Below are 27,228 nucleotides of genomic sequence, written 5' to 3' on the forward strand. Positions count from 1 at the left end.
TTGATCTTCAATAATATATATTTATGTTATAGGATGTCAAAATTAATGTTTCATTTTAGAAGAAACGACTATAAAAAAACTTGTAAGATTTTGAAAAATTATTTTCAAAAATACAAAGAAAAAATCCATTTTTTTAAAGCTGAAACAAACTGGCTCTATGGTGGATGTAGATATTTTGTTGTGGATTGATGTCTTGGCAATATCTTGAGTGTTGTTCCTTTAAGAATGTAGGATAGAGATTCGTTATCGTAGTTGTGTTACACATTCCTTCGCTTGTTAAAAAAAGAGGGGAAACATTTTTTCTATTTTAAATAGAAAAACAAAATAAGATAAGTAAGCCCTAAAACCCGGGTGAATAATATCTATTTTTTAAAATATTACATAGTTTACACAAAAATATTTAAAAAATCGAGATTCATCATCATCGCTGCAATTTCAAATTTTGTTGCATATATCTTTTTAAAGATTGAACAATCTTCTTTGTTTAACCTAGAAGCAATCATGATTTTCTGCACTTCCAATCTATCATAGGAAACTTTTCTAACATTGTTTAACAGAGAGTTGTTCCAAAAATACATAAACACCATTATGTGAAATAGATTGTAAGGGCAGAAAAGTTATTTTGTTCAAGGATAGAAGAACATTGAAGATTTTTCTGTCTTTCAATGCATCTTAAAGAATGATATGTACTAGTTTGGGGCAGCAACATATAAGTTAGGATTAGGGTAAAATTTGTTTAACGAGTGCTTTTATAGTAAAATTTGATTATATTATCCCTCATATTTTAAGAAAACTGAAGGGGTATATCATTTTGTATTCACTTATAAACAAATAAAAACATAAACTGCAATAGTTGTGATTCGAAGCGTGTCCTGATTTGTTTTTCCCCTCGGTTTTAATAAAAACCGAGGGAATATGTTGTTTTTATTTTTATAAAAAAATAAATAAAACATGGCGCGACTTGGCATAATACCTCTTTTTTGTTGAGGTGAAACCTTCGTCATGAGATGTATTATTTGTAGTAGTGGGAACTTTCAGGTAAGAAGAAAAGAGTGCACAGAGGATACATAGTAGATATCATCTTTAGAGAAACGCCACCACCACTTATTAGACTAAGTGGAAGAAATGAGGTACCTAATTACAAGAAGGAGCTCAAATATCAAAATTTGTTCATGCTCAAAAATACGAGTCCTTCTCCATTTAAGATCCCAAAGCCACGACTAACCCTTCCACCTCTCATCCCTCCCACCGAACGATCTTTCTGCTTAGAGAAAGGAAAAAGCGTAAGAAACCTAACTTTAAGTTGTTCAAATCTCTAATCTTATGGTGCTCTATGAAGCAAGCAGTTCTTGTAAAGTGGACTATATCGCAACCTATAATGCAGTCTGTCAAGGAGTGTGGCTGCTATATCTGTTGATTATAATGAAGATACGAAAAGAGGAAGAAGTGGAACTAACTGTAGATGACAAATCAATAATTAATCTTTCAAAGAGTCAAATATCTTATGGAAAAAGAAAACACTTTGAAATAATTTCATAGAGATTAAAAGCATCCTCCATGTAATAAGTGTAGAGACTTTGAATTAGGATGGGTATTGAAGTGTAATTTAGGTAGGGATGTACATGGGTTGGGTTGGATCGGGTTTGTGCTAATCCGTTATTCAACTCATTCAAACTTCAATGAGTTAGATCCGTCTTTCAACCCATAATTTCACAGCCAAAGCTGAACCAAAATGACCCATTCATTTATGGGGTGGATAGGGTTTGATTGGGTTTAAAGGTTGTATTTTAAATTTAAAAAATGATAATGTTTTTTCAATGAAAAGATTGTAACACACTTCAATACAATTGGGCATATTTCCAACATTCAAATTGAATGAAACACATCATATAATATTTTATAAAATTCATCAATATACCATAACACTTAATTATAGTAGAAAATTCTATAAAACACATCACTTTTATGAAATACACTTAATAATAGTGGAATATTATGGTTTGTAGTGATATATTAATTTTATATTTTTATTTAAAATAATTTAAAAAAGAAATCACTAGTATCACATCAACAGATTGTTAGGTTGGGTAGAAACTCAAACGGGTAGAGATGACAATGACAATGGATACTCATAGGTACATCTACTAGTTTCATACTATCTACCTCATTAGATAAATATGATATACATGTATGTCTCACATACACTGCAATTATCTACCAGACGAGTATCCGTAAATTTTGAGATATTCATAGACATTTATGGATTTTCATAAACACTAATATTTAAATTATTTTTAAAAAATTATGATTAACTAAACATTTTTTATCCACTTTTAACTTCTTTAATCAAATAATTATACTAGATTCAACAAAATAATAATAATAATTTCATATTAAACAAAATAATAATAATTTTAAATTTCAAAAATTAATATTTAAGTAAATTTAATAATTAATAACAAATAGGATACCTATAAATATATATACCGTCAAATTCATATCCGTATTCCTTTACTTACAAGTAAATATCCCTTAATTTTATCATGAATATTCATTAAATCATCGGATTGGATTGGTATCCATGACAAATATTATAAACATGTACCCATTGTGTTTTTTTCATCCCTAAACCCGAGATTTATACATCTTTTGGACAAAAAAAAAATTTCTATTAAAAGATAAATTATGGAAATTAGAATACAATCAACAAAGGCTTTGATAATATCTACATTTTCCTCCATTATTCTGCAACAAAATAAAACAAATGAAGTTGAGTAGGCAAAGAATTTTTATCTTCAAATATATATTTAGATGAGACATAACTAATTATTATTTTAATATCTATTTAAAAGCATTAGCATTAAATTATTTTAAAAAATTAGTAATCTATACGAAGCTTACAATTTTTTTCAAATATTATATACACTCTTTTATTTTCTTTCAAATACAATAAAAATATTTTCTTAATAAATACTCATACTGTAAAAACATTTTATACTTTCAGTTAATTATAGTTGTTACATTTTTTTTAAGTCGTTGACTTTTATTATAATCACATAGTATCATCTATAAATGATTGTAATGTATTAACTGTGTAAAATGACAATGTATAACAATTAATCTCTTTAATAATACACTTCAATATCTAATAAATGATTATAAAAAGTCATAGCAATAAATACAAAATTAAATACTTTAAATATTTATAAATTTCTATTAATATTTGTGATTTCTTTTTTAAAATAATTAAGTTTTGAAGTTTTATTATCAAACTAACCAACCTTCCACAATAATTCTCAATCTAATGTTTTTAAAAAAAAAAAGTGAATTAAAGAGGGGGAGCCACTTGAATTGGCGCCTGCTATAGTTGTGAAACATCGTAATCTTATCATTTAGAATTTAAGTCATTAGATTCTGAGCTTTCGTAATCTGAGTCTCAAGCTTCTCTTCATATATTCCTATCACAGTGAGAGCCCGTAAATTCTTTTACTAATAATCATGCACACTTGAACATATGTTAGTATACCTAGTTGTTCATTAAATAGTTTGTTATCATTACAGCCTAAGGGAAATGGTATAAACCAATTTTCTTCTAAATGAATTTCATGATACAACTATAGGAGGACACTCTAGACACTTGCAGACTTACAAAAGAATTGCTAGTGTGGTCTATTAGAAAGGGATGAGAAAGAAAATTCAGGAGTGTGCATGCTTGTGAAGTGTGCCAGAGGATAAAATATCAGACCTTGACACCTCGAGGGTTGCTCCAGCCTTTATCAATACCAACACAGATATGGAGTGATATATCAATGGATTTCATTGGAGGGCTGCCTAAAGTGCAAGGAGTGGATACAATTATGGTGGTTGTTGATAGGCTGACAAAATATGATCATTTCCTCCCTATCAACCACCCTTACACAACCAAGGACATTGTTAAGTTGTTCACTTAGGAAATGATCATATTACATGGATTTCCTAGTTCCATTGTATCTAACAGAGATAAAGTTTTTTAAGCAATTTTTGGTATGAATTATTTGAACAGGAAGGTACTAAGTTGAAATATAGCAGTGCATATCACCCTTAGTCTGATGGGCAAACTGAAGTGGTGAATATATGCTTAGAAACATATTTAAGGTGTGTAACCGGTATGAAACTCAAATAGTGGCCTAAGTGGTTAGCTTGGGCCGAATATTGTATAATACCAATTACCATGCTTCCTTGAAGACTACGCCTTTTAAGGCCTTGTATGGGAGAGCACCTCATGTGTTAGTCAAAGGATACACTCCTTATTCAGTAGTAAATGAAGTAAACAAGTTGACTGCTAAAAGAAATGTGATGCTTAAAGAATTGCAGGAGCAATTGCTTAGGGCTCAGGATGTTATGAGGAGCCAAGCAAATAAGCATAGAGGAGAAGTAGACTATGAGGTGGGAGAGATGGTTTTTTTGAAGATCCAATCTTATAAGATGAAAAAATTAGCCAATAGGGTTAATAAAAAACTAATTCATAGATATTATAGACCTTGTGAGATACTGCAAAAGATAGGGGCAATGGCCTACAAATTGAAATTGCTAGCAGACACAAGAGTGCATCCAGTTTTCTATGCATCTCTTCTTAAGAAGGTTGTCACACCTTCTAGGGAATCTCAACCACTTCCAACTTGTATGAATGAGGAGTGGCACCTTGAACCAACCCTTGAGAAATTGATGGATGTTAGGAGGAATAAACAAGGGGAGATAGAGGTTTTAGTGAAGTGGAAAAATATGCCAGATTTTGAAAATTCATGGGAATTAAGAGACAAGATGAGGACAAAATTTCCAACATATATCCTTGAGGTCAAGGAGAATTTTTAAGGGGGAGAATTGGTAGATATGGCAAATTATATGAGAGGACGCGTAAGAGAGATAGAGAGAGAGAGAGAGAGAGAGAGAGAGAGGAATGAGTCACACATAAAAACAAATTATGTTAGAGCTGCACATGGCTCTGCTAGCTGGCTACAACTATGTGGTGAGAGAATTTAAATCTAGGAGAATAAATTCTAACAGAAGGACCCATTATCAGTATGCATGAAATGAGTGGAGAAATCTCTTTAGGAGAGATAAGGCCTCTCAAAGTGCCTCTTTTCAGCTTTATGCTTTATCAAAATTTGCACTCTTGTACTACTACATAGGGGTGGCAAAACGGGCCGCCCGTCCCGCCCGCCGCCCGCCCCGCCTTATGCCCGCCAAAAAACGAGCGGGGCGGGCATGCCCGCCAAGCGAAATGGGCATCAAAATCATGCCCGCCCCGCCAAGATGGCGGGTTGGCGGGCGGCGGGCTTACCCACCTATTTTTATTTATATTTTTTTAATAGATTAATATGCTTTTTTTACCATTTAATTAAACTTTTCACTTATTTTTTAAAACAATTTTTTATAAAAGTAATTTTTTAACAAATTTACTCTAAAGAATATTACATATATTTATAAATAAATGAATAAAATAAACCATCAAGAATTGCAATTACTAGAATTAACTAAAAAAAGAGTGAGTTTTGGAGGAGGAGCGGGTTTTGGCGAGCGGCGGGCTTTGGCGGGGCGGGTATGGCGGGCGGCGGGTTTTGGCGGGGCGGGCTTTGGCGAGCGGCGAGCGTAAAATCCCAACCCAACCCGCCAATTTTTGGCGGGTGCGCGGGCGGCCCGGCGGGCCCCGGCCCGTTTTGCCACCCCTACTACTACATCCCATTTGAACTCTTGTATTTAATAAAAATCATTACTTTCCTATTTTGCTTTTGTGTACTTCTCTATTGTTTTCACTATACTAAGTTGACTATATCAGTTCTATAGAAATTCAGGCAATTGGTAGGTTATTCGCAGGTTCCATTCTGGATTTATAGATTTCTTTAGTATAATAGAAATGATTCAATTTATGCTTTGTGACAAAATAATAACATGGATTTTAAATTGTAACTTAAGTTATTTTGATAATATTCTTCTACATGATGATGTTATGTATTAGTACTTGAAACTACTTAGTAATTCAAAAGTCATTCCTAGCACCATAAATTGTTCTAAGATGTAAACTGTTTGACATGATTTGATTTTATATGCATGCAGAAAAAAATTTAAACTGTGAATACATAGAAATTCATCTCTAACACTATTTGTGTAAGAATTTTGCTATCCTAGTATGGATGATATGGAAAAGACGTAAATTAGAAGATTTGAGAAAGTACTCAGACCAATCAAACTATCAAGCTCCATTGCTCGGGAGATGCTACCCATGAGGCACCAGTGAAAGGTTCTCTATAATAGATTCAAAATTGTTTAGATTTTGGGAGGTAGCAGTGAAAGGTTCACAACAATAGGTTCAAAATGCTTTAGATTTTGTAGCCACATATTTTTTGGTGATTTATTCTTCAAAATCTCAATGTCCTTTGCCATATTTTGCAATTTATCTTTCATCCTCGGCAAACTATCTTTCATTCTCGACAAACTATCATTGTATACATCGTAATTATGTTCTTCTGGGTAATTATGCTCTCCCAACTCTTTCTCTTATAATAAAATTTTCTTGAATATATTAATCAATTATTTTTTCTTCATACCAGTGGTTAATGGATACTTTTCCTTCGTAACCAATTCTATAAACGTGATTTTATAGTATAGACTCTTCATATCACGCTCAAGTTCAACCACGTTATCTTTCTGCACGGACAACATTTATTTCAATTTATATTAATTACTAGGTAAACTGAAGTTAAGAATCGTCCCTATTCAAATTTTGAATCATAAACTCACCTTTTTCTTCTCATAACAAGACAACTGATATACCAAAGATTCTTCAAGAACTGCATAATGAAATAATTCAATTATGGTTATACACTGCATAAAAAACATTATATGCAAAAGAAGGTCAAGAAGGTTACATACTTGCTTCAACACTATCATATTTATTTATTTTCATATTTTTATCCAAAAGGTTTTTTATTTTATTTTTTGTTGAAATGGAACCTCAAATACGGAATTCTTTCATCAAATCTTTAATCTCCAGTGGCTTTTCTCTTGGTATCAAGTGTACTTTGAATTTTGTAATTTTTTTTAGTTTTGATTTCTTCAAAAGATTGTTGAGTAAAATATTCTCATGAAGCAAAATAAATAAATTATGGTATATATTCTATGCATAGATATTTATTTAGATTATTTCTCTTAATGCGGGGTTTTTTTCCACGACGTCTCTTAGTTAGAGATGTAACAAACTTCTTGTAACTTTTTGTACACCACTTAGTGAAGAGAATATCTTCTATTTCAATTAATTTGTTATTCTTTATTTGCACTTTTCCATTCACCACGAAATATCCCTTTACTTCTTTGTCTTTTTCAATGGCTCCACAAAGTCATTAGTGTAATGGTCTTATTCTCTAGCCAATTTGTAATATTTGCAATAATAACCCATGGATCATACTTGGGAATATAAGAGCTCCAACCCATAGCAATTGCATCACAACCATTGACCAGAATCATTGGTATTATGGGCCTCTAGCTGCACCACAAACACATAATTGGAATAAGATGTAGTGTTCCTACTTTATATTATAATTTATATTATAACGTCGTTATACTAATAAAAATAAAGAGAGAAGAAAAATACTAGTAAGGTTCAACTGATTCTCCGTCCATATTTAAATAATCAAGAAACATATCATCATCTTTACCGAAAATGCATCTAATAATACTACTAAGTTTAATGTTAGTGTATCTATGAGTGGCATAATCTTTACCACACTGAAAAAGAGAAAATTATAGTTAGTATTAAGACTAGACAACACAGTTATTAAATAAAACAAAAATATGTAATAAGACAAAACAAGATGTTAAGTTACAACATAATTAAATAAGGTAGACAAACATGTTCATCTCACCAAGTTAGAACTACCAAAATGACTCAATGGTAAGATAAGGTTGATGTTATTTCTATTTAGGTAATCTCACCCTATTTTAATAACAGTGTTAGCCATAAAATCTTTCATTGGTTTCATTTTTTCACTTAGTAACACAGAAAAAAGAATCTTTCTCTCAACTGTTTTAAGGCCATCAACTAACGAGGCAATCATTTATTATTCTTTATTACCGAGAGTCCACTCATCTGCAATAAAAAAATACTAGAATAAAAAAATATTATATTTATAACATAAATTGAAATAATTATTAAAATAGACACCAACTTACAACAAATGTTTTTGCAGAATCTCGCTCAATCAATATCGTAGTACACTTTTTAGAAAATTTTTCCCAACAAATTTAGCATCATCAAGTTTGTCTATTGACTTTAGTGATTTTGATCCATTACTTGGAAATATAAAAAATGGTTGTTCCTCTAGTGGAGTTTTCTCCTCAACTAATTTCTTTTTGATCATCTTAATAGTATCGTTACTTTGTACCTTGATTTTAGCTACTCTTAATTTATAAGTTGAAGAAAAAATAATATGTAGTTTGAACAAATTATTTAAATAGTTTGATAATTCTATAATTTTAAAGTATAACTATCACTACAAAAAAATAATCGAATTAGTTATGATAATTTAACAACAAATTATATTAGTAGTTAATATAAAATTATAATAGAAATATTCAATTACATATAATATTAATTATAATTAATTTTTAACATTACAAAAAAAAAAACTTGTGCCCTCCATTAACAATATATAAGCATAATGAAAAATATCTTAAATTGATTCACAATCCTTAAATTTAAAAATGAAAGATTAGATGATGTTAAGGCTTATGAATGAAACTAGTCGTCTTCCGTGCAATGTACAGATAAATTTTATTAAATTATTATTAATAAATATATATTTAGAAAAACAATATAAGCATCTCATATTATGATTGTGTTTTTTATAAAAAATATCAACAATTTTAAAGTTTGTAGTTTATAAAAAATAATAATATATATTTTTAATATAATTAAAGATATATAAAAGTGAAATATAATAAAATTTGCAAAGTGTAAACATTTAAAAGAAAAATCATATAGTAATACTAATAGATATATTTCGAAATAATTAAATATTTTACAAATCAACTAATCTTGAATACGGAAATAAAAGAATTTAAAATTAAAAATAAATAAAAAGTAGACAAACCATAACAAATAAAAAAAGGAAAGAATAATAAATAAATAAATAAAACATAAGTAAGAAATAGAAACAAAAATGATAAAATATTGAATTATTTCATAATTTTATTAAATTGAATAATTAAAAAATATAATTTAAAAAATAAGTTAATGACAATTAATTATATTTTATTTAACAATAAATAAAACAATTAGTGGGAAAAAATAATAAGAAAAAATACTAAATGAAATTTTGTTATATCAATGTTTTGTATGTTCCTAATTTAAAATATAAAAAAATTGTTTTATTTGACTATTTAATAACAATTTACATAAAAACATCAATAAAATTAAAATAATATAACATATTATAACATTGAATAAAAAATAAATATAATATAATGTTATAACATTAATCTTTTAACCTTCCATTCTTTCCAATCCAACTTTTTCAATAATTTTTTAAAAAATATATTGATTTTATGTGCAATTTCTTCATCTATATAATTGTGTATATAAGAACAAAAAAAGAAAATTAATAGAGAAAGAGCAGCAGTACTAAAGTATTTCTATATTATGAGAAACATTAGCCTCGATTTAGAATAGTAGAAGAAGAAAACATGAACCAATAAAATACATTATTGATGGAAGAAACAATATGATTAATTAGTAAATAAAGTAATGGTGGTAATTTATAATCTTGAGGCTTTGTTCAATGTGTTCAAATCTCTTGAAGATCTTCACCAAAACCACTACTTCTTATAGATGTTCATTCATTTCTTGTTTAAGAAGGTTGTGAGATTTAAGTTGGGTCATGTGTTCTTCATGTATTGAGTAAATCTCACATTGATAGGTGGTGCACAAAACAATCATTTGAAAGTAGTGAGCATTTGAATGCATGACTATTAATTACTCCCTCCGTCTCATAATAAGTGTCTAATTTGAGTTTTGCGCGGTTCTTAAGAAAATGATTGGATATGTTGGTTTTGATGATAAAGTTAATATCATTTACTAAATTACCCTTATTTCTTATAGGTAGCAGAGTAGTTGAAAAATGTGAAAGTTAATAAATAGGGATATAGTAGTGGAAAAAAATAATAAATGTTGCATTGGTTTTCTAAAGGGACATTTATTTTGAGACATGAAAAAGTGCAAATGAGACACTTATTATGAGACGGAGGGAGTAATTAATTACATGCATCTAAATATACGAATGTAAACAACATTTAAGAAAGAACTATTTCTTTGGCAAAAGGAATTAATAGTACGATTAATAGATAATCAAATGAGAGTAATTTTAGAGGATGGTTTTTGTATGTGGGATATTGTTGATAGTGGGAGGCGTCCAACATAACAGGGAGACGTCCAACATCGTCAATGAGCATCCAGCAAAATCCATCAGATAAAAATCTTTAACTATCCTCCTCACTTGCTCAGGCATCCGACTCTTGGAGAAGTTCTTCAACTTTGGCCCGTGAAAAGTGACCTTCAACACTGGACGCTCCTGTACCAAAATAATATAATTTAAAACAAATTAGTATACATCAAATCGCGTAATAAACATAAAAGTTAAGCATTTAAATGAGACCTGTAACAACCCTATTTTATTTTCCGTATTTAATTATTAGATGTTTTATTTATTTAATTATTATTTATATGGTAATTAATCATTTGGTGTGTTTTGTGATTATTTGAATATGTGTGATATTTGAATAAGTGAATAGATGTGTTAAGACTAGTAATTAGTTAATGGGCCTAATTAATTGCAATGAGGAATTGGGTGGGTTAAGCCCAAATAACAAACTAGAGATAGCAAGGGTTATGTGAGAAACCTAGAATAAGAGAGATAGAAAGAAAAGAGGCAAGAAAGGAGAGAAGAGAAGAGGAAGGGGAGAGGAGTTCTTGAAGAAGAAGGACTAAAGATTCAAGGTAAGGGTGTGAATCCAAGTGATTATAGATAGATATAATTGGGTAATGTTGTGTGTAAAGATATGATATGTGTATGATCTCTTATTCTCTCAATTTCATAGATTTGGAAAATGTTAGGGTTTATGTTAAATTCACGGGATTTGTGCTATTAATCATGATTGAAGATATTTGTATGTGAACCCATGGTTAGGAACATGTTTAGGAACCTTTTATATGTGCTAAATTGTTGTTTGGATGAGCTTTGGTTGGCAAAAATCGGATTTGGGTTGGTGTTGAAGGTACTGAAAATGCATAGAATTTTGCTGTCTGGTGTCATCCGTCGGCGAGCAGCGGGCGAGTGAGCTTCAGGCGAGCAGCGTTCGAGCGAGGGTTTTTGGTGACCAAGTTACTGAGTTGAAGCGTCGGGCAAGCCATTTCTTCTGCCGGGCGAAAGTGCCCTATTTTGCTAAACTTCTAAACTTCATAACTTTTGATCCGTAACTCTGTTTTAAGCGTCGTTTGAAGCGTTAGGAAGCTAATGTGATTATATATATATATATATGTGTGTGTGTGTGTGTGTGTGTGATAGGATAGAGTTTTTTGAAATTTCATGGTTTAATTATGATGTTTTTGTGTAAATAACATGTAATTATATATGTGTGCCTTATGGATTGATGAATTGTGACTAATATTAGTGGATGTGCTATGTGATATGATATCCATGATATGTGTGAATGAATATATGATATTCGAATGTGTTTTGTTTGGAATGATTATTTGAAAATATGCATGTATTGAGATGTGAATTGAATAATGATAATGCAATGCATGTTATGCGAGGCTTGAATACATGTGATTGATTGATGTGTGTTAAGTGATGCATTGTTTGGTATAGAAGTCATGTTGTGTAATATTTTGCAATGTTGGAAAAGATGTGATTATGTAGTTTAAGAGGTTGAGAATCATCTTATTTGCATAAGTCTTGTTTGTTGCACACTTACACTGGCATGAGTCTTTGAAAGAGACAATGTTGGGTGATCTCATGGAGATTATTTGCTTGTCCCAAACCTAACAAGTATCGGATTTGAAAGCTTAATGAGTATGGGGCTTTGAGGTGGTTATCTAGCCTGAGAGATGGACAATCGAATTACTGGAAATGATAACAGAGAGATCCACATGCATATCTCATTGAGTCACACTTGAGTCGCACGTGTCGGTGTGAAATGTAATTGTTGGTGTGATTTATGTGATATGAATTGTGTGGAATGATTTTGGTGGATATGCATATATGTGGATTTGGTGAACCATTTGATATGAATGGTTGTTGTGTTATGGATGTAATATATGTGATTGAAATATATGTGATGTAGATGTGAATATATATATATATATATATATATATATATATATATATATATATATATATATATATATATATATATATGGATATGTGAATCATGTTTGATTGATGATGATACATGTGGTAAGAGATGTGATTACTTGTATACTTTTGATATAAATGACATGATTCCAATGACATAAATGTATTCCATGTTGTATTGTGAATTGGGATAGAGATGGATATGTGCATTTGGTGATATATGTTCTTACTTGCGATATGTCGGTCAAGTGTGTACATGTCTATATATTTGGAAAATGTGTATACGTGATTATATGAAGATAATTGTATACTTGAAATATGATTATGTTTGTATACAATCGTTACTTTGTGAAATGTTATTGGAAAGAATATGTACTTAAAATCTATATGTTGGTGAAATGTGATTATGTACATTGTTTAGTAATTATGTTTGATTACTTGGAATTGTGGAGCTTTGTCGAATGAGTTAAACATATGAATCTTGATATATTGTATATGATGCATGTTTATGTGAAGCGTGATGAATTCTTGGAATGTATTATTTTTGTGTATTACATTTCCTATATTATGTTTATTTATAATTATTCAAATCAGTCGACTGTCGACTTTCCCTTGAATTTTGTCATGGAGGTATTTTGTAACATTATAAGTCATATGAAATGCCTTGGAACCATTGATTCATTGATTTTCTTTCAGGACAACAAAACCCTAGTTCTATGAGCCGTTGTTTAGGAGAGAGACTGCATGCTTTCTTCTGGTATTTCTTTGAGCATTTGAAAGTCAGATGGACTGAAATATGAATGAATATGTTGGGCAAATTTTGGGGTATGACAATGACAAAAAGCAATGGGGAGATTGGATCCCCTTGCCTTAAGCCCCTTTTAGCTTCCAAGATCTCAGTATAATCACCATTGACATTAAATCTGTAAGTTACAGAAGAAGTACCTAGCATAATCCACTCAACAAATCTCTTAGGCATACCTATTTCATGGAGGATACATTCAATAGATTTCCACTCAACCATGTCATAGGCCTTCTGTAGGTCAAGCTGCATCATGCAATTAGGTGGTTCATGTTTCCTTCCATAGCCTTTCATGAGCTCAGTAGCCAGAAGGATGTGATGGTGAATCTGTTGGCCAGGTATGAAAGCTGCTTGACTGCTATGAATGACATCTTTGAGCACCCTACCCAATCTGTTTGTCATGATCTTGGAAATAATCTTGTAGAATGTAGTACACCCTGCTATAGGTCTATACTCCCTGATAGTTTTGGCTCTAACATGCTTTGGGATCAATGTGACAATGGTACTATTAAAAGCTCTAAACAACTTGCCTTTGAGAAAGAATTCCTGGACAGCCTTTATGACATCTTCTTTGATGATATGCCAGCATTCCTTGAAGAACTTAGTCCCATAGCCATCAATACCTAGAGCCTTTAAATCACCAATACCCTCTAGGGCCTCCTCAATCTCTTTGACAGTAACTTGGGCCACAAGTTGTTCACTCTGCTGCATATTTATCTGTTTACCTTTTCTTAGGGCATCAATATCCACACTCTTCAAATTCCTAGCTCTTTTAATATAATATATTATTTACAAATTTTTAAATATATTATTTCTTATTTTTACAAATATATTTTTTATCAAAATTTATTAATTTATTTTGAAAAATAAAAATTAAAGTAAATATATCTATAAATAAATAATAAGTTAATAATTATTTACGAAAATTTATATCTATTTGAGAGTCTTATAAATAGAAACATAGTTAATAGATATCCTCTTTTAAACTTACCTGGTAATATGTTATTTAATTAGAATTTAAGTAGTTTTCGTGATTTTATAAAGAACTTTTTGTTAATGAGTTCTTGTGGTATATATAGTTTATGTAAAAAAAACAAAAAATACTATGTTAAATTATAATAATTTAGAATAATATAAAAGTTTAACATACATGGTTAGTTATTTAAATGCTACTCATGTAAAAAAAATCATTTTATTAGTAAAGATTTTGTTAAATTAAAATATCAATGAAAATAATATATCAACTTTATTATATATCAACTTTATTATGTGATTCACTAAATAAAAAAATAAATATAAGAAAAAAATAGAAAATTGATTGAAGAAAGGGAGACAAATATTCCCAAATTTTTCCATTAAGAAAATATATTCCCAAATATATTTGAAAATAAAAGATAAATAATGATTAAAATGAGGATGAAATAGGAAAAGAATACAACAATCCATTGTATATCAAAATGAGGTAATGATCATCATAATATAATACACAATATATGTTCAAAAATGATGGCAACTTCTTCTTAGCACTTTCATTGTATGTTTGTCCTTTTTGAAAAATATTATATATAAAAGAAGAAAAGCAAAGGTTCTTTGTATTCTTAGGCTTGGTTTACTTCATTAGTCTTATTTACTTGAAATGCATCATTATTACACACACAAGTAAAAGCATTTAGCATCATGACATCAATTTCAAGCCTTCAAAATTCAACAAGTGCCAAACAAGGATTACAAATTTAACTTATTTCTCGTGAGTTTGAACCTTTATATCACATGTCCTATGCCTTTTTCATTTATAAACTTTCAAAGGGTCTAATTAAAATTGCTTCACTTTCTTTGTGGGACTCATGAATTTGGTAGTTGTGTTGTCAATGGTAAGCCATGTGAATAATTTAGTGCATGAAACAAGATCATTATTGTGATTTTAATTCCATTGAATGTAATCACCATATTTGAGATGGACATATATTGAAATTTTGATCCAAATTGAAGAAGCACTAGTGTGAATTATAGTTTTGTCCGGATTAAAGATATATGTTAGAAAATAAGTATCATATTCTTATCAACTATATGTACCAACATTTATTGGTGTTAATTGTAATTTGTTGAATAAGCACCTCCTTATAAGATTTATTCATCTACTTATATAGACTTTTATTAGTTCACCAAAATCACAAAAATCTCACCATCATAATTATAAGAATTCAGTTTATATATATTAGGAACTTCTTTTAATATTTTAGATTTGGAAATCTCCTACGGGCATTGGGGGCATCGAGTCGACTCAACAGTAGTCGGACAACGGGTTTGGTTTGAACGATTCACAGATATTAGGTTTGGTCGTTTATGTTATGGATACCTTCTTTAATATGTCGCGTTTTGAGTTTGTTAGGTATCAGTAGTCATATATATATATATATATATATATATATATATATATATATATATATATATATATATATATCACTTTAATGGTTAAGATTTGTAAAAAGAGAGAACATGTGGTAATTTTAGTTAGAGAGATTGTGAAATACTTTTATATAACGGGATTTGAAAAAAAAAAATTAAACGTCTTAGGTTTATGGGGTTCATATATTGAGAGTTGGAGAGATTGTGAAATTCTTGAGTAAAACAAAAAATTTGTTTTTGGAAATTTGAGTGATTATTTTCTTGTAAATCTTTCGTAATCTCTTGTAACAATTCTTGTTACTAGGGATGGCAACGGGTTGGATCGGGTGCGAGTTTTGCATTATCTAAATCGGCACCCGAACTAGAACCCAAATGTTGTTCGGGTGGCAAAATAACACTCACGCCCACACCCGTTGTGTTCGGGTTTTTTCACCCAAATCCAAATCTGCAGCAAAATACATAACATACATTTTTCCTACAATTTTTCTACAACTTTTCAAAAAATATAATATATATATATAAGCGGGTGTGATTTCGGGTGCAGGTTTCACACTACCCAAACCCGCACCCGAACCCAGTCAACTCAGATTTTCACCCGTTGACTCGGGTTTGAGTGCGGGTGGACCCCGCGGGTTTTGGTCTGCTTGTCATCCCTACTTCTAACTCTTTTAGAAGGTTAGGAAAATCAAGGTCAAAATACTTTAGTTGTCAAAATATTGGTCCTTCATGAAGGATTGTACCAAGAGGAAAGACAATGGAGATTTTGTTTACGTCGTTGTTGCCTCGGATACAAATAGTTATGATGGTGTTGGTCTAATATTGGTATTGATTTTGGATATTTAAGATAGTTAGATCATGGATTCATGATACTCTTTTCACATATACCCAAAAGAATAATACTTCGAGACTTTGAAGATGGAAAAAGGCGGAGTAGTTTGTCTTGGTGACCATAAAACCTTCAAGGTTCACTGTATGTATATGGTTAGAGTTAAAATGTTTGATGATCACGAGTTTATTCTACACAATATAAGGTATACTTAAAGTTTAGGAAAAATTTATTATCCATAAACATATTTTATGAGCTAGCCTATTGCACTAAAGTAGAACATGAGGTGTTAAAGATTTCTCAAAGTGGAGTGATCGTAGCTAAAAGATCTAAAATACACGGGTTATATATTTTAGATGGTTCTAATGTTATTTGTGATTAATCATTAGCTTTTAAAGACTTTCATGACAAGAAAACTATGAGATTTTAGGTCAAGACATGCTAGATGCCTAGATGTAGTTTTAGGACACTTTAATGAATTTTGCGTCCAACATATGATAAATGTGCATTTGAATGCTTCTATAAAGGTGATATGAGTTGAGTTTCCACGAAGTTTGTGGAGTAAGGGTGATGCAAAAGCAGCTTTCTTAATCGATTGATTTCCATTCACAAGAATAGACTTCCAGAAATCTATAAAGGATTCGAGTAGAAAACCTATAGATTACTCTATTTTAAAGGTCATTAAAACTTTACTATTTGTGTAAATTAAGACATTCCAACTTGAAAATAAGGTTATGAGTTATGTCTTTAATGATTATCCAAGAGGTGAAAAGAGTTATGGGTTGTAGAAAATGAAACTTGGAGAATCAATGTTTATCATAAGCTTGTGTATTACATTCAGTGAGTATCATAAATGGGAGAATAGTAAAGATTTGGAGATGAAGATATTAGAAATTATATCACATAAGAATTAGTTTGAGGCGAAGGTTCGTACTGTGGATACTAGTAGTAGTGGGAGAACATTTACAGTGACCTTCAAGGAGGAATTACAAAGCAAAATAATCATACCTTTGGGCTTGCTAGACTACCTAAGGAAGAAAAAGGTAGTTTGATGCAAGTGGAAAGATCAAGGTTCAAGTGTGCCTTGAATTTGATCAAGATTATTAAATGAAGTTTTAAATCATATAGTGGTTGAGGGATAAATTGGCATCATACTCAGCTTAAATTCAAGGTGGAGAATTGTAGAAGTATGCCTTATGAACTCAAGTGATTAAGATTAGGAAAATATGTTTCAAGATTGTTAAAAAGCAAAACGTCCAAAAATAAATCAAGAAGTTGACGAAAGACACCAGAGCGGTGTGTTTGGTGAGAATATGATAATGCAATGGTCTAGTAAAGATTTGGAGATGAAGATATTAGAAATTATATCATATAAGAATTAGTTTGAGGTGAAGGTCCGTACTGTGGATACTAGTAGTAGTGGGAGAACATTTACAGTGACCTTTAAGGAGGAATTACAAAGCAAAATAATCATACCTTTGGGCTTGCTAGACTACCTAAGAAAGAAAAAGGTAGTTTGATGCAAGTGGAAAGATCAAGGTTCAAGTGTGCCTTGAATTTGATCAAGATTATTGAATGAAGTTTTAAATCATATAGTGGTTGAGGGATAAATTGGCATCATAATCAGTTTAAATTCAAGGTGGAGAATTGTAGAAGTATGCCTTATGAACTCAAGTGATTAAGATTAGGAAAATATGTTTCAAGATTGTTAAAAAGCAAAACGTCCAAAAATAAATCAAGAAGTTGACGAAAGACGCCAGAGCGGTGTGTTTGGTGAGAATACGATAATGCAATGGTCTAGGGGATGAATAGACCTCCCATAAATAATTTAACTGATTTGAAAATTCATTTACTTTGAGAAGATTATCAGAGTTTAAAAATAGTTTTGCATGATGGAAGCAATGTGCATATAAAATTGATTATGTTTATCAAACGTTATAAACACAAATACCTTAATAGGTATACAAATACAAAAAATTGGATCTAACAACTAATCAAATTATAAGTTGTGTATTGAATAATGATCAATTTACATGAGAAGTTTAAATATACAAAATCAATATAATGGCAAAAATATATCATGGGTCCTTTAAGTTACTACTTTATTGGAATAAGGTGCTCCTTTAATTTTTTTTTTCTTCTTACACGTTGATCCTTTAAGTTAACTAACATGTACACTGCTACCCTTTCTTAACAGAGAAAATGTGCTAATTGTTAATGCAATTATTTTGAGTGGTTTGAAAATGATGAAGTGCAACCAGAAATATAACAATCAAGATTTTTAAATGTTCTAAATGTGATAAAAAGGAGATAGAATCACTCTAAAGGAACAAGATGTAGGAAAAAAACTTACAGAATAACCTTGTTACAATAAAATAACTTAAGGGACCTTCGGTATATTTTTACTCAATATAATTTAAAAATCAAAGACAACTGTTTCTAGTTTTAATCAACAATAAGAGAACTCGCAGTACCAATCTAATAAAACCTACATTTAAACGATAAATCGTTACTAAGGCCATAAACCTAACAACATACGATTCTACGAAAGCAATAAAAACAACATAAACATGTAATTCTAAGAAATTAAAATAGAGAGAAAAGAGTACGCTTGATAGATAGTGGTTGAGTTATCGTCCTCGCTAAGTCTACTCCATTATCCAATTGTTTCCCAATTGTTTTGGCAATCTATTACATTTTGTGACAAACTACAAAATCTTTAGTACAATATATACCCGATTAATGTTGAAAATATAAAATCTCCTATGTGAATCCGTGTTGGCTTGTACAAATTATCCAAAATGAATCCTTTCGAAATCTTTACTCGAAATTTTCTTGAATTTCCATCACCAAGAATGTTGCTCCAAAATCTTTGTTATATAGTGATCTTTCCTTAGTCTTACCAGTATCTTGATCCTTGGTCTATCTGAAGATTGAGAAAAACTCCCACTTTGTTCGTAGATTTCCTCACAATAATACCAAAGTAATTCTTGAGAGATTAACCTCCTTCTTTTCCACTAGACTTGAAAAAACCAACCACAACCACAGGCATTTTGGAAACCTCTAAAAACTTGAGAAATATTCAAAGAAACATTAATCACAATAACATAATCTCCTTACAAATCACACACATCAAAAGAAGAGATTTAAATCCACATGAAAATGAAAAAAATAATGAGGTAGAAAATGAAAGAATTCATTTGCAAAACACTCGAAACAAATTCAAAACTCTTTTGAAAATTCAAGAACATGTGTGTTATGAAATTTCAAATTAATATTGGAACTGTATGTTTTTCAACATTGTGAAAGGTTTTAAGTGACAAAGTTTTTATATGTGCTGGAGATCTAGCATAAAAATGAGTGAAAAATACTATTTGATTCGAGTCATAAGAAATGGGTATGATTTGAGTCAAATGACCAAGTGATTTGAATTAAGAGTCAAGAACATATGAGAAACCCATTGAGTGATTCGAGCCATGAAAACATGTGATTCAAATCAAGCTCACAGAACCAAATCCAAGGAAAATAGTATGAGTTTGATTCACATCAAATAACTTGTGATTCAAATCATGCAGTTGTGATTCAAATCATGGATACTTTGATTTGAATCATAGCTATATGAAAATATTTTCTAGACTCCTTGTGACTTTGATTCAAGTCATGGAAGTGTGTGATTCGAATCACACTTATAGAATCTCAATGTTTGCAAAATATGAAGTGTTTTTGAGATTCTAACATTGTCAATAATTAAACCATTCTCAAATATAGTTCTTGATCAAAAACTCAACAAATTGACTTGAAGCATATTACTTATACCATAACTAAATAGTTTGATTTATGCATGTATAAAAACAAATTTAAAATTCAATCATAAGGTGCACAATCGAGATGAGATTCAATAACGATATAAACAAAACCAAAATTTAAAAGATTAGCAATCAAAACATAATCTCAAGAGGCAGAGGCAATGCAACTTTACACTGGCTCGACAAAGTGATGGACTTTGCTAGAGGTGTGTCGAGGGGAGTCAGTTGAATAGAGTTAGCGGAGTTGGGGGTGATGCACATAAGTGCAGGAACTGTATATACGACAAGCACGGCGGCAACACGTCTAGTCAGCGGCCTTCGGGAAACAAGTCGGATTTGGCTGGTTTACAGGTATCATGCTTAGTCATTTTGGTTAGTGGATTTGTTCCTTAATGAGTCATGTTTTGGACTCGTTATGGATCTATTGGTTTTTGATAATTAAAAATATGTATCTCAATCATTTTATGACTAATATTTGAAGAAATATGGAGAAAGTGGTAATCCTAGTTAGAGAGACAAATGGTAGAAATCCCTATGATTTTAATCTTGGAATTTGAAAAACCTTTGAAAATATCTTAGAGATTGACCAACATTTCTAAATACTTAGAATTCAGGTGATTATTTTCTTGTAGCTCTTTTGTACTATTTTATAATAATTCTTTTGATCGAACTATGAAAACAAATTCTTTATGCTCTCAGTTTTATCTTACTTCTGTCTATTGTAGATTTGCTTACACGGATGGTAAGTTATTTTATAGATGAATAGCATGTTTGAATTGGCTTTTGGAAGACCCAAAATCAATTCTAGAGGTGTAGAGTTGATTCTGGGTGATTTTGAGGTGTTTGTTTTTATCAAAAGTAGAATTGATTCTGCCTCCATAACTGATTCTACTTGAAGCTAGAATTTGTAGCTTTTACCTCCAGAATTGATTCTGGGTGATTTTTACTCTAAAATTTATTGTTCAACTCACTTTTACTTAAATCAATTATGCCAAACTCAATTATGTTAAAATCAATTTTACCAAACTCAATTATGCTAGAATCAATTTTGTTCACCGCCAATCCAAACACACTAGAAGCCATTTCATTATTATTTATCTCACACATCTTTACTATTAGGGTGTGTTTGGTTCAAGGTAGAGCGAGGGGAGAGGAGGAGGGGGGTGGAATATTTATAATAAAATGTGTTTGGTTCAAGTTTTAGAAGGGGGAAGGAGGGGAGGGGAGCAAAATCCCTCTAAATGATATTTTTTGCGTTCTCCCAAATCAGGGGGATTCGGAGGGGAGGAGAGGGAACCTGAGTTTTAATATTAATTAAATTAATTTATTTACTAAAATATCCTCAATTTTGTTTTATTATTTTAAAATTATTATTTTCTTTCATAATTATGCTTTTCTTTATGTAATTTTTCACTATTGCTTCCATCAACTTATTATAATTATTTTTCACCTTTAAATTATTTTTTATTTTTTATTTAATAAAAATTATAATTAATATAATTTTTTATTTTTTATTATAATTTATTTATATATTCAAAAGTTGTTAACAACGCATAATTTATTTTGTGTCGAGAATTATAATACGAATCAAGTGTACTCAGTTTTTTTTTTTAATATTAAGTTATGATTTTTTAATCACTCATTTATACATATTATTTTCAAACAAATATTTATGAAATTTTCAGCTTTGAATATCATATCATTCATATAAAATTACAAAGATAAAATTATAAATTATTATTAAAATCACTCGCCCCCCTCGTGAACTAAACATATTTTTAAACAAAATTCTCCCCCTCCCTTTCTCTCTCTCCTCGTTTAAACCAAACATATGTATAATTACAAAAAATCTCTTTCATCTTCTCCATTAAAATCCCTACTCCTCGTTTGAACTATACATACCCTTAAAAAAAATTAATATTATTATTAGATTTAAACAATATATTAATTTAATTGAATATTTCAATTTCACAATGAAGTACTACCAAACACAAGGACCACATTATTAAACACATCACCAAATAACTAAGATATCTTAGATTTAAATTCAATATCATGAGATATCTTGTATAACTAACAAAAAAAATGAATTGTCTTAACAAAACTAATCAAATCTATAAGAAAAAAAGAAAAGGAAAAAAAAAAAGTGGGTACACTAATATACATGTTGACATACACATAGCTGCTTCTCTTTCTGTCTTTATCTGTCGTTTTATGTGTATCTCTTCAACACAACATCATGTGTCATGTGTTACCTTAATGTTTTTGTTGCAACACTTCACTTCACTTAACAATAAAGAAAAATAAAGACAATACTACTAGGTTAGGTGTACTGTAATCTAACCTTATAGCAACTGTTTTTTACCTCTTCCTCTCTCCTTCTCGTGATTTTCTCTCTCCTCTCTCTCTCTCTCTCTCTAACTTCAAACCCTAAGAATACCCTTTTGAATTTTCCATTTCCATATCCATATTTTGAGTTTCTTACTCTCTCTCACAGTGCCTTTGGATTTTGTTTCAGGTAATGAATGTTTCTTTATCTTCAACCCTATTTGTTTTTCTCTGCATTAATTTTTCTATTTTCTGATATATTTGTAAGATAATTATAAAGTTCTTGATTATGTTTTTTATTTTTTGCTGAATTAAGTTATCTTAATAACTCTAGGATCTTCATTTGGATTGAAATTTCAGGTTTGAATGCTTCATTGCTTCATTTTGTAATGTTCTTTGGAGTTTTGAGATAAAGCTAAGTTGTTGGATATGAATACATCTAGTTATACATGTGAGATAGTGGAATCAAGGGAAGAGATATTACCCGAGTTCGAAATCGACGAAAAACCCGAGAGTAGTTGTTCCTATAGATTAGGAAAACGGTACTCGATTGAGGATGATATCGATCGTCTTTTCCAGGCGATTGAGATTAATAAAGGTTGTTCGTCGAGAGGTCATAGTATGTCACGGTCGCAAAAGAGCGCTCTTAAACGACCGATTAAAGTTTGTTCGTCTCCGGCGTCGGGAATTGGCATTGCGGAGCGTGTTAGTTTGAAGCAGGCGCTTAGAGGATTGTGTATCTCGCAAGCATCGGAAATGGCTGCTTTGAAGAGACTATCGAAGCAATGTGGCTCGTCGAGAGTATCTGAGGTTGGCACCGGGAAAAAGTTGGTCGAAATCTCCCTCGTGCCGGAGGTATCAAGCTCGAAAGAAATGACAACTAGGTTTGTGTCCCGAGATCAGATTGTTCCACTTCCGCTTGAAGTTGAAGCTGACAACAAGCCGAAGATACAAACCGAGGAAGTGCTAGAGGTCATACCGAATCAAGCTACCGAGTGTAAATTTCGTCTCGGCTCTAGCAATGAAAGTTCTGTGGACAAACCCTCGAGTATTAGTACATGTTTGGCAAAGTCGAAATTCAATAACATGAACTTCTTGAAGAAAAAGGTAAAGAAAGATCTATGTTCTGCATCGAGCTGCTCTACGAGTAGATTCGACAAGAAGAATGGAAATTCCGATCTTAACCGGGAAGTGAAAGAAAACGATGAAAAACTATCTCCCTGCAGTTCAAATCATAGCATTGAAGTTAACTCGGTCAATGTTAATAGAGATTTTTCAGATAGCAAACGCGGCTTCGGTTTGAATTGCAATAAGAAAACTAAGTTCCTTCTTACAAAAGTTGACGAGAAATCAAGATCGAAGGAAAAGGGCGAGTTCTCTCATAGCTCAAAAAGTAGCATTGGGGAGCATAGCACTAGTAGTACAAGCATCAGTGAGGAGAGTAATCTAAGCAGTTCGCGTCGCAGCGGCCAACGACCGCACATGTCAAAACACTCGAGATGGGAAGCTATTCGTGCGGTTCAACAGCAGCATGGTGGTAATTTGAATTTAAAGAATTTCAGGCTGATAAGGAAGCTTGGTAGTGGAGACATCGGAACCGTTTATCTTGCGGAACTAATCGGTACTAGTTGCCTTTTTGCACTGAAAGTTATGGACAATGAATTTTTGGCAAGCAGGAAGAAAACATTTAGGGTTCAAACCGAAAGAGAGATCCTTCAAATGTTGGATCATCCGTTTCTTCCGACACTTTATTCTCATATTAGTACATATAAGCTCTCTTGCTTGGTCATGGACTATTGTCCGGGCGGTGATCTGCACGTGCTGCGACAGAAGCAAACGTACAAGAGCTTTTCGGAGCATGCAACAAGGTAAGGTTTATCGACTTTTCTAGTGTTTATAGGTCATCACTTAAAGACTAAATATAATCACATGTGTCGATGTTATGTAGTTTCAGACACTTGCACGTGTCAGACACTTGCACGTGTCAGACAGCACCAGACACATCTTTGATCTTTGATCTGACACACCTTTGATCTGAAGTTTCGATGCTACATAGTAATGTCATTGCATTTGCAGGTTTTATGTTGCTGAAGTTCTTCTTGCGCTCGAGTATTTGCACATGATGGGAGTTGTTTATCGAGATCTAAAGCCGGAAAACATCCTAGTACGCGAAGATGGACATATAATGCTGACAGATTTCGACTTGTCACTCAGATGTTCTGTCAATGCAATGATAGTAAAATCATCTTCACCCGACGCAGATGCGGCAAAGAAGTTCTCCGGTTCTTGTTCAGGAACCAGCTGCATACACCCTTTCTGTCTTCAGCCAGATTGGCAAGTTTCCTGCTTTACTCCTAATCTTTTGTCTCCGGGAGCGAAATCTCGAAAGATGAAGGCTGACATACATGCTCAAGTCGGTCCACTGCCGCAACTTGTGGTCGAGCCAACTACTGCACGGTCCAACTCCTTCGTTGGAACGTATGAGTATCTTGCTCCGGAGATCATCAAAAGCGAGGGCCATGGAAACGCTGTAGATTGGTGGACTTTCGGTATACTTTTGTTCGAGCTTTTATACGGAAAAACTCCCTTCAAAGGTCCAACAAACGACGATACATTATCCAATATCGTGTCGCAGAACCTTACGTTTCCAGGTACTCCTATAGTCAGTTTTCATGCAAGAGACTTGATCAGAGGATTGTTGATGAAGGATCCGGAAAATCGATTAGGTTCTGTAAAAGGTGCTGCGGAGATAAAACAGCATCCTTTCTTCGACGGCCTCAACTGGGCACTAATACGGTGCGCCGCGCCACCTGAGCTCCCGAACTTTCACGATTTCGGTGCTTCGCCTATGGATGGTCATAAGGAAAATGCAAATGATTTAGAGGATATAGATGATTGTGAAGAGTTTGAGCTGTTTTAGTAAAACTTTTCTTGAGAATTAAGTTGAAACTGACTTGGTTTCACAACCAGTTCTTAATATATAGCTTATAGCATAAATGTAATTTAAACAGTGTAACATATAGATAAATTAGTTTGTGTTAATACATAATTAAAATTTATAACTTTGCAAATGGATTAAGGAATCATAATTAGAGTTTGTGTTTTCAAGTGCAATTTGGGTTCAATTGTGATGAAACCCCTAATGAACCTTATTTCAAAAAAGTATTACTATTTCATTTTAGACTAGTGATTTAACTCAAATAGCACAATTATAATTTATTTTTTTTAAAAAAATGTCTTGTGAAGAGGTAAAAGGGTAACTATTATATTTTACACAAAAGGGTAACTATTGAATTATGTAAAAGGGTAGAAATGTGTTGATTTGATTTAACTAGAAACACAAAAGATAATTCCATTGATGAAAGGTGTGGTTGTATAACTATAAACACTTCGGAAATTATTGTTAGTGAATTTTTTTTATTTTTTTTATAAAAAGACAATATATTCCAGCACAAGACATATTGAAAATAATAAGAAAGAATTTAAAATTACAATCTAAAATTTTAAAAAAATCAGCAAAAAGTGGTCTATATTATTGAATGTAAGTGCACATTCAGAGTGTGTTAGCTGATCAGTTTGTTTTGGGCCTTGAGTTGAGTTTTAATTAGTTTAGTCCAATATGGGTTTGTATATATATACTGCATTTGCTTTGTAATTGTTTGTAGCGTGAGAACATTGTAGAATCATTCTTGTAACTGTTTTTTAATTGAGTTAGTTACAACTTTCTCTCTTCTTCCATCTTCATCTTGTTCATCTTATTCCGCTATGCACCAATAATTGATATCTAGAGCTCTGGTTCAGATCCACAGGAAGGGAAACACGAGTGTACGTGAGGTGTGTGATTGGTTTGATTTCGGATTCATTCAATTCACAGTGAATTGAACATTGGAATCGTATCAGAATCACATTTCTTGATTTCATGGGTTGGCCTAGTGGTTGAGACTTGGGTCTTGAGAGTGTTCTCCTCTCAAGGTCTCAAGTGATTATTGAGAAGGTGCTGAGATCACTCACTTCTCAGTTTGATTACACTGTTGTAGCTATTGAACACTCTAAGGATCTGCACCATGAGAATTGAAGAATTGCAAAGCATTCTAAAAGCACATGAGTTATGATTAACTGAGAGATAGGTAGAGCAGGTTCTGAAGGTGTCTTATGGTAGGAAGAGTCAGAAGCCTTCTTGGTCAAAAGCCAAGAAGAGACATGGTGGTTCTTAGAAATCAGAAGCGTCAAACTCTGATAAAAAAGAAACATTATAAAGGAAGGGAGAAGCCTCACAAGAAGAAAATTCAATGCTTCTGTTGTAAGAATTTTGGCCATCATGCTTCTGAGTGTTGGTCAAATAAAAGAAATAAGTCAGAAGAAGCAAATATAGATAGAGAGTTTGATGATGAACCTCTGATATTGATAGCTTATGACTCTGATAATAGTGAATTGTCCGAATGGTGGTATATGGATATTGGCTGCTCAAATCACATAGTTGGAAACAAACAATGACTGATAGACTTTGACTCCAAAAAGAGGATACAAATTAGATGTGCTGATGATAAGTTCCTTAATTCCAAAGGAATGGGAAATTCTAGAATCAAGGTGAGGAATGGTAAAATTGTTCTATTCAAAGATGTTTGATATGTTCTTGGAATGAAAAGCAATCTAATGAGTGAATGTCAGCTAATT

General features: G+C 31.6%; 1 protein-coding gene across 1 annotated transcript; it reads left to right on the forward strand.

The window, feature by feature from the left end:
• Nucleotides 1–22,489: 22,489 nt before the first annotated feature.
• Nucleotides 22,490–25,781, forward strand: LOC131593517 (serine/threonine-protein kinase D6PK-like). The gene is made up of 3 exons (XM_058866024.1): nucleotides 22,490–22,744; nucleotides 22,915–24,422; nucleotides 24,631–25,781. The coding sequence occupies exons 2-3, from the start codon at nucleotides 22,984–22,986 to the stop codon at nucleotides 25,472–25,474; spliced, it is 2,283 nt and encodes a 760-aa protein (XP_058722007.1). The 5' UTR covers nucleotides 22,490–22,744; nucleotides 22,915–22,983; the 3' UTR covers nucleotides 25,475–25,781.
• Nucleotides 25,782–27,228: the final 1,447 nt, after the last annotated feature.

This window comes from Vicia villosa, linkage group LG3, assembly GCF_029867415.1.
Source record: "Vicia villosa cultivar HV-30 ecotype Madison, WI linkage group LG3, Vvil1.0, whole genome shotgun sequence".
NCBI classification, from domain to species: Eukaryota; Viridiplantae; Streptophyta; class Magnoliopsida; order Fabales; family Fabaceae; genus Vicia; species Vicia villosa.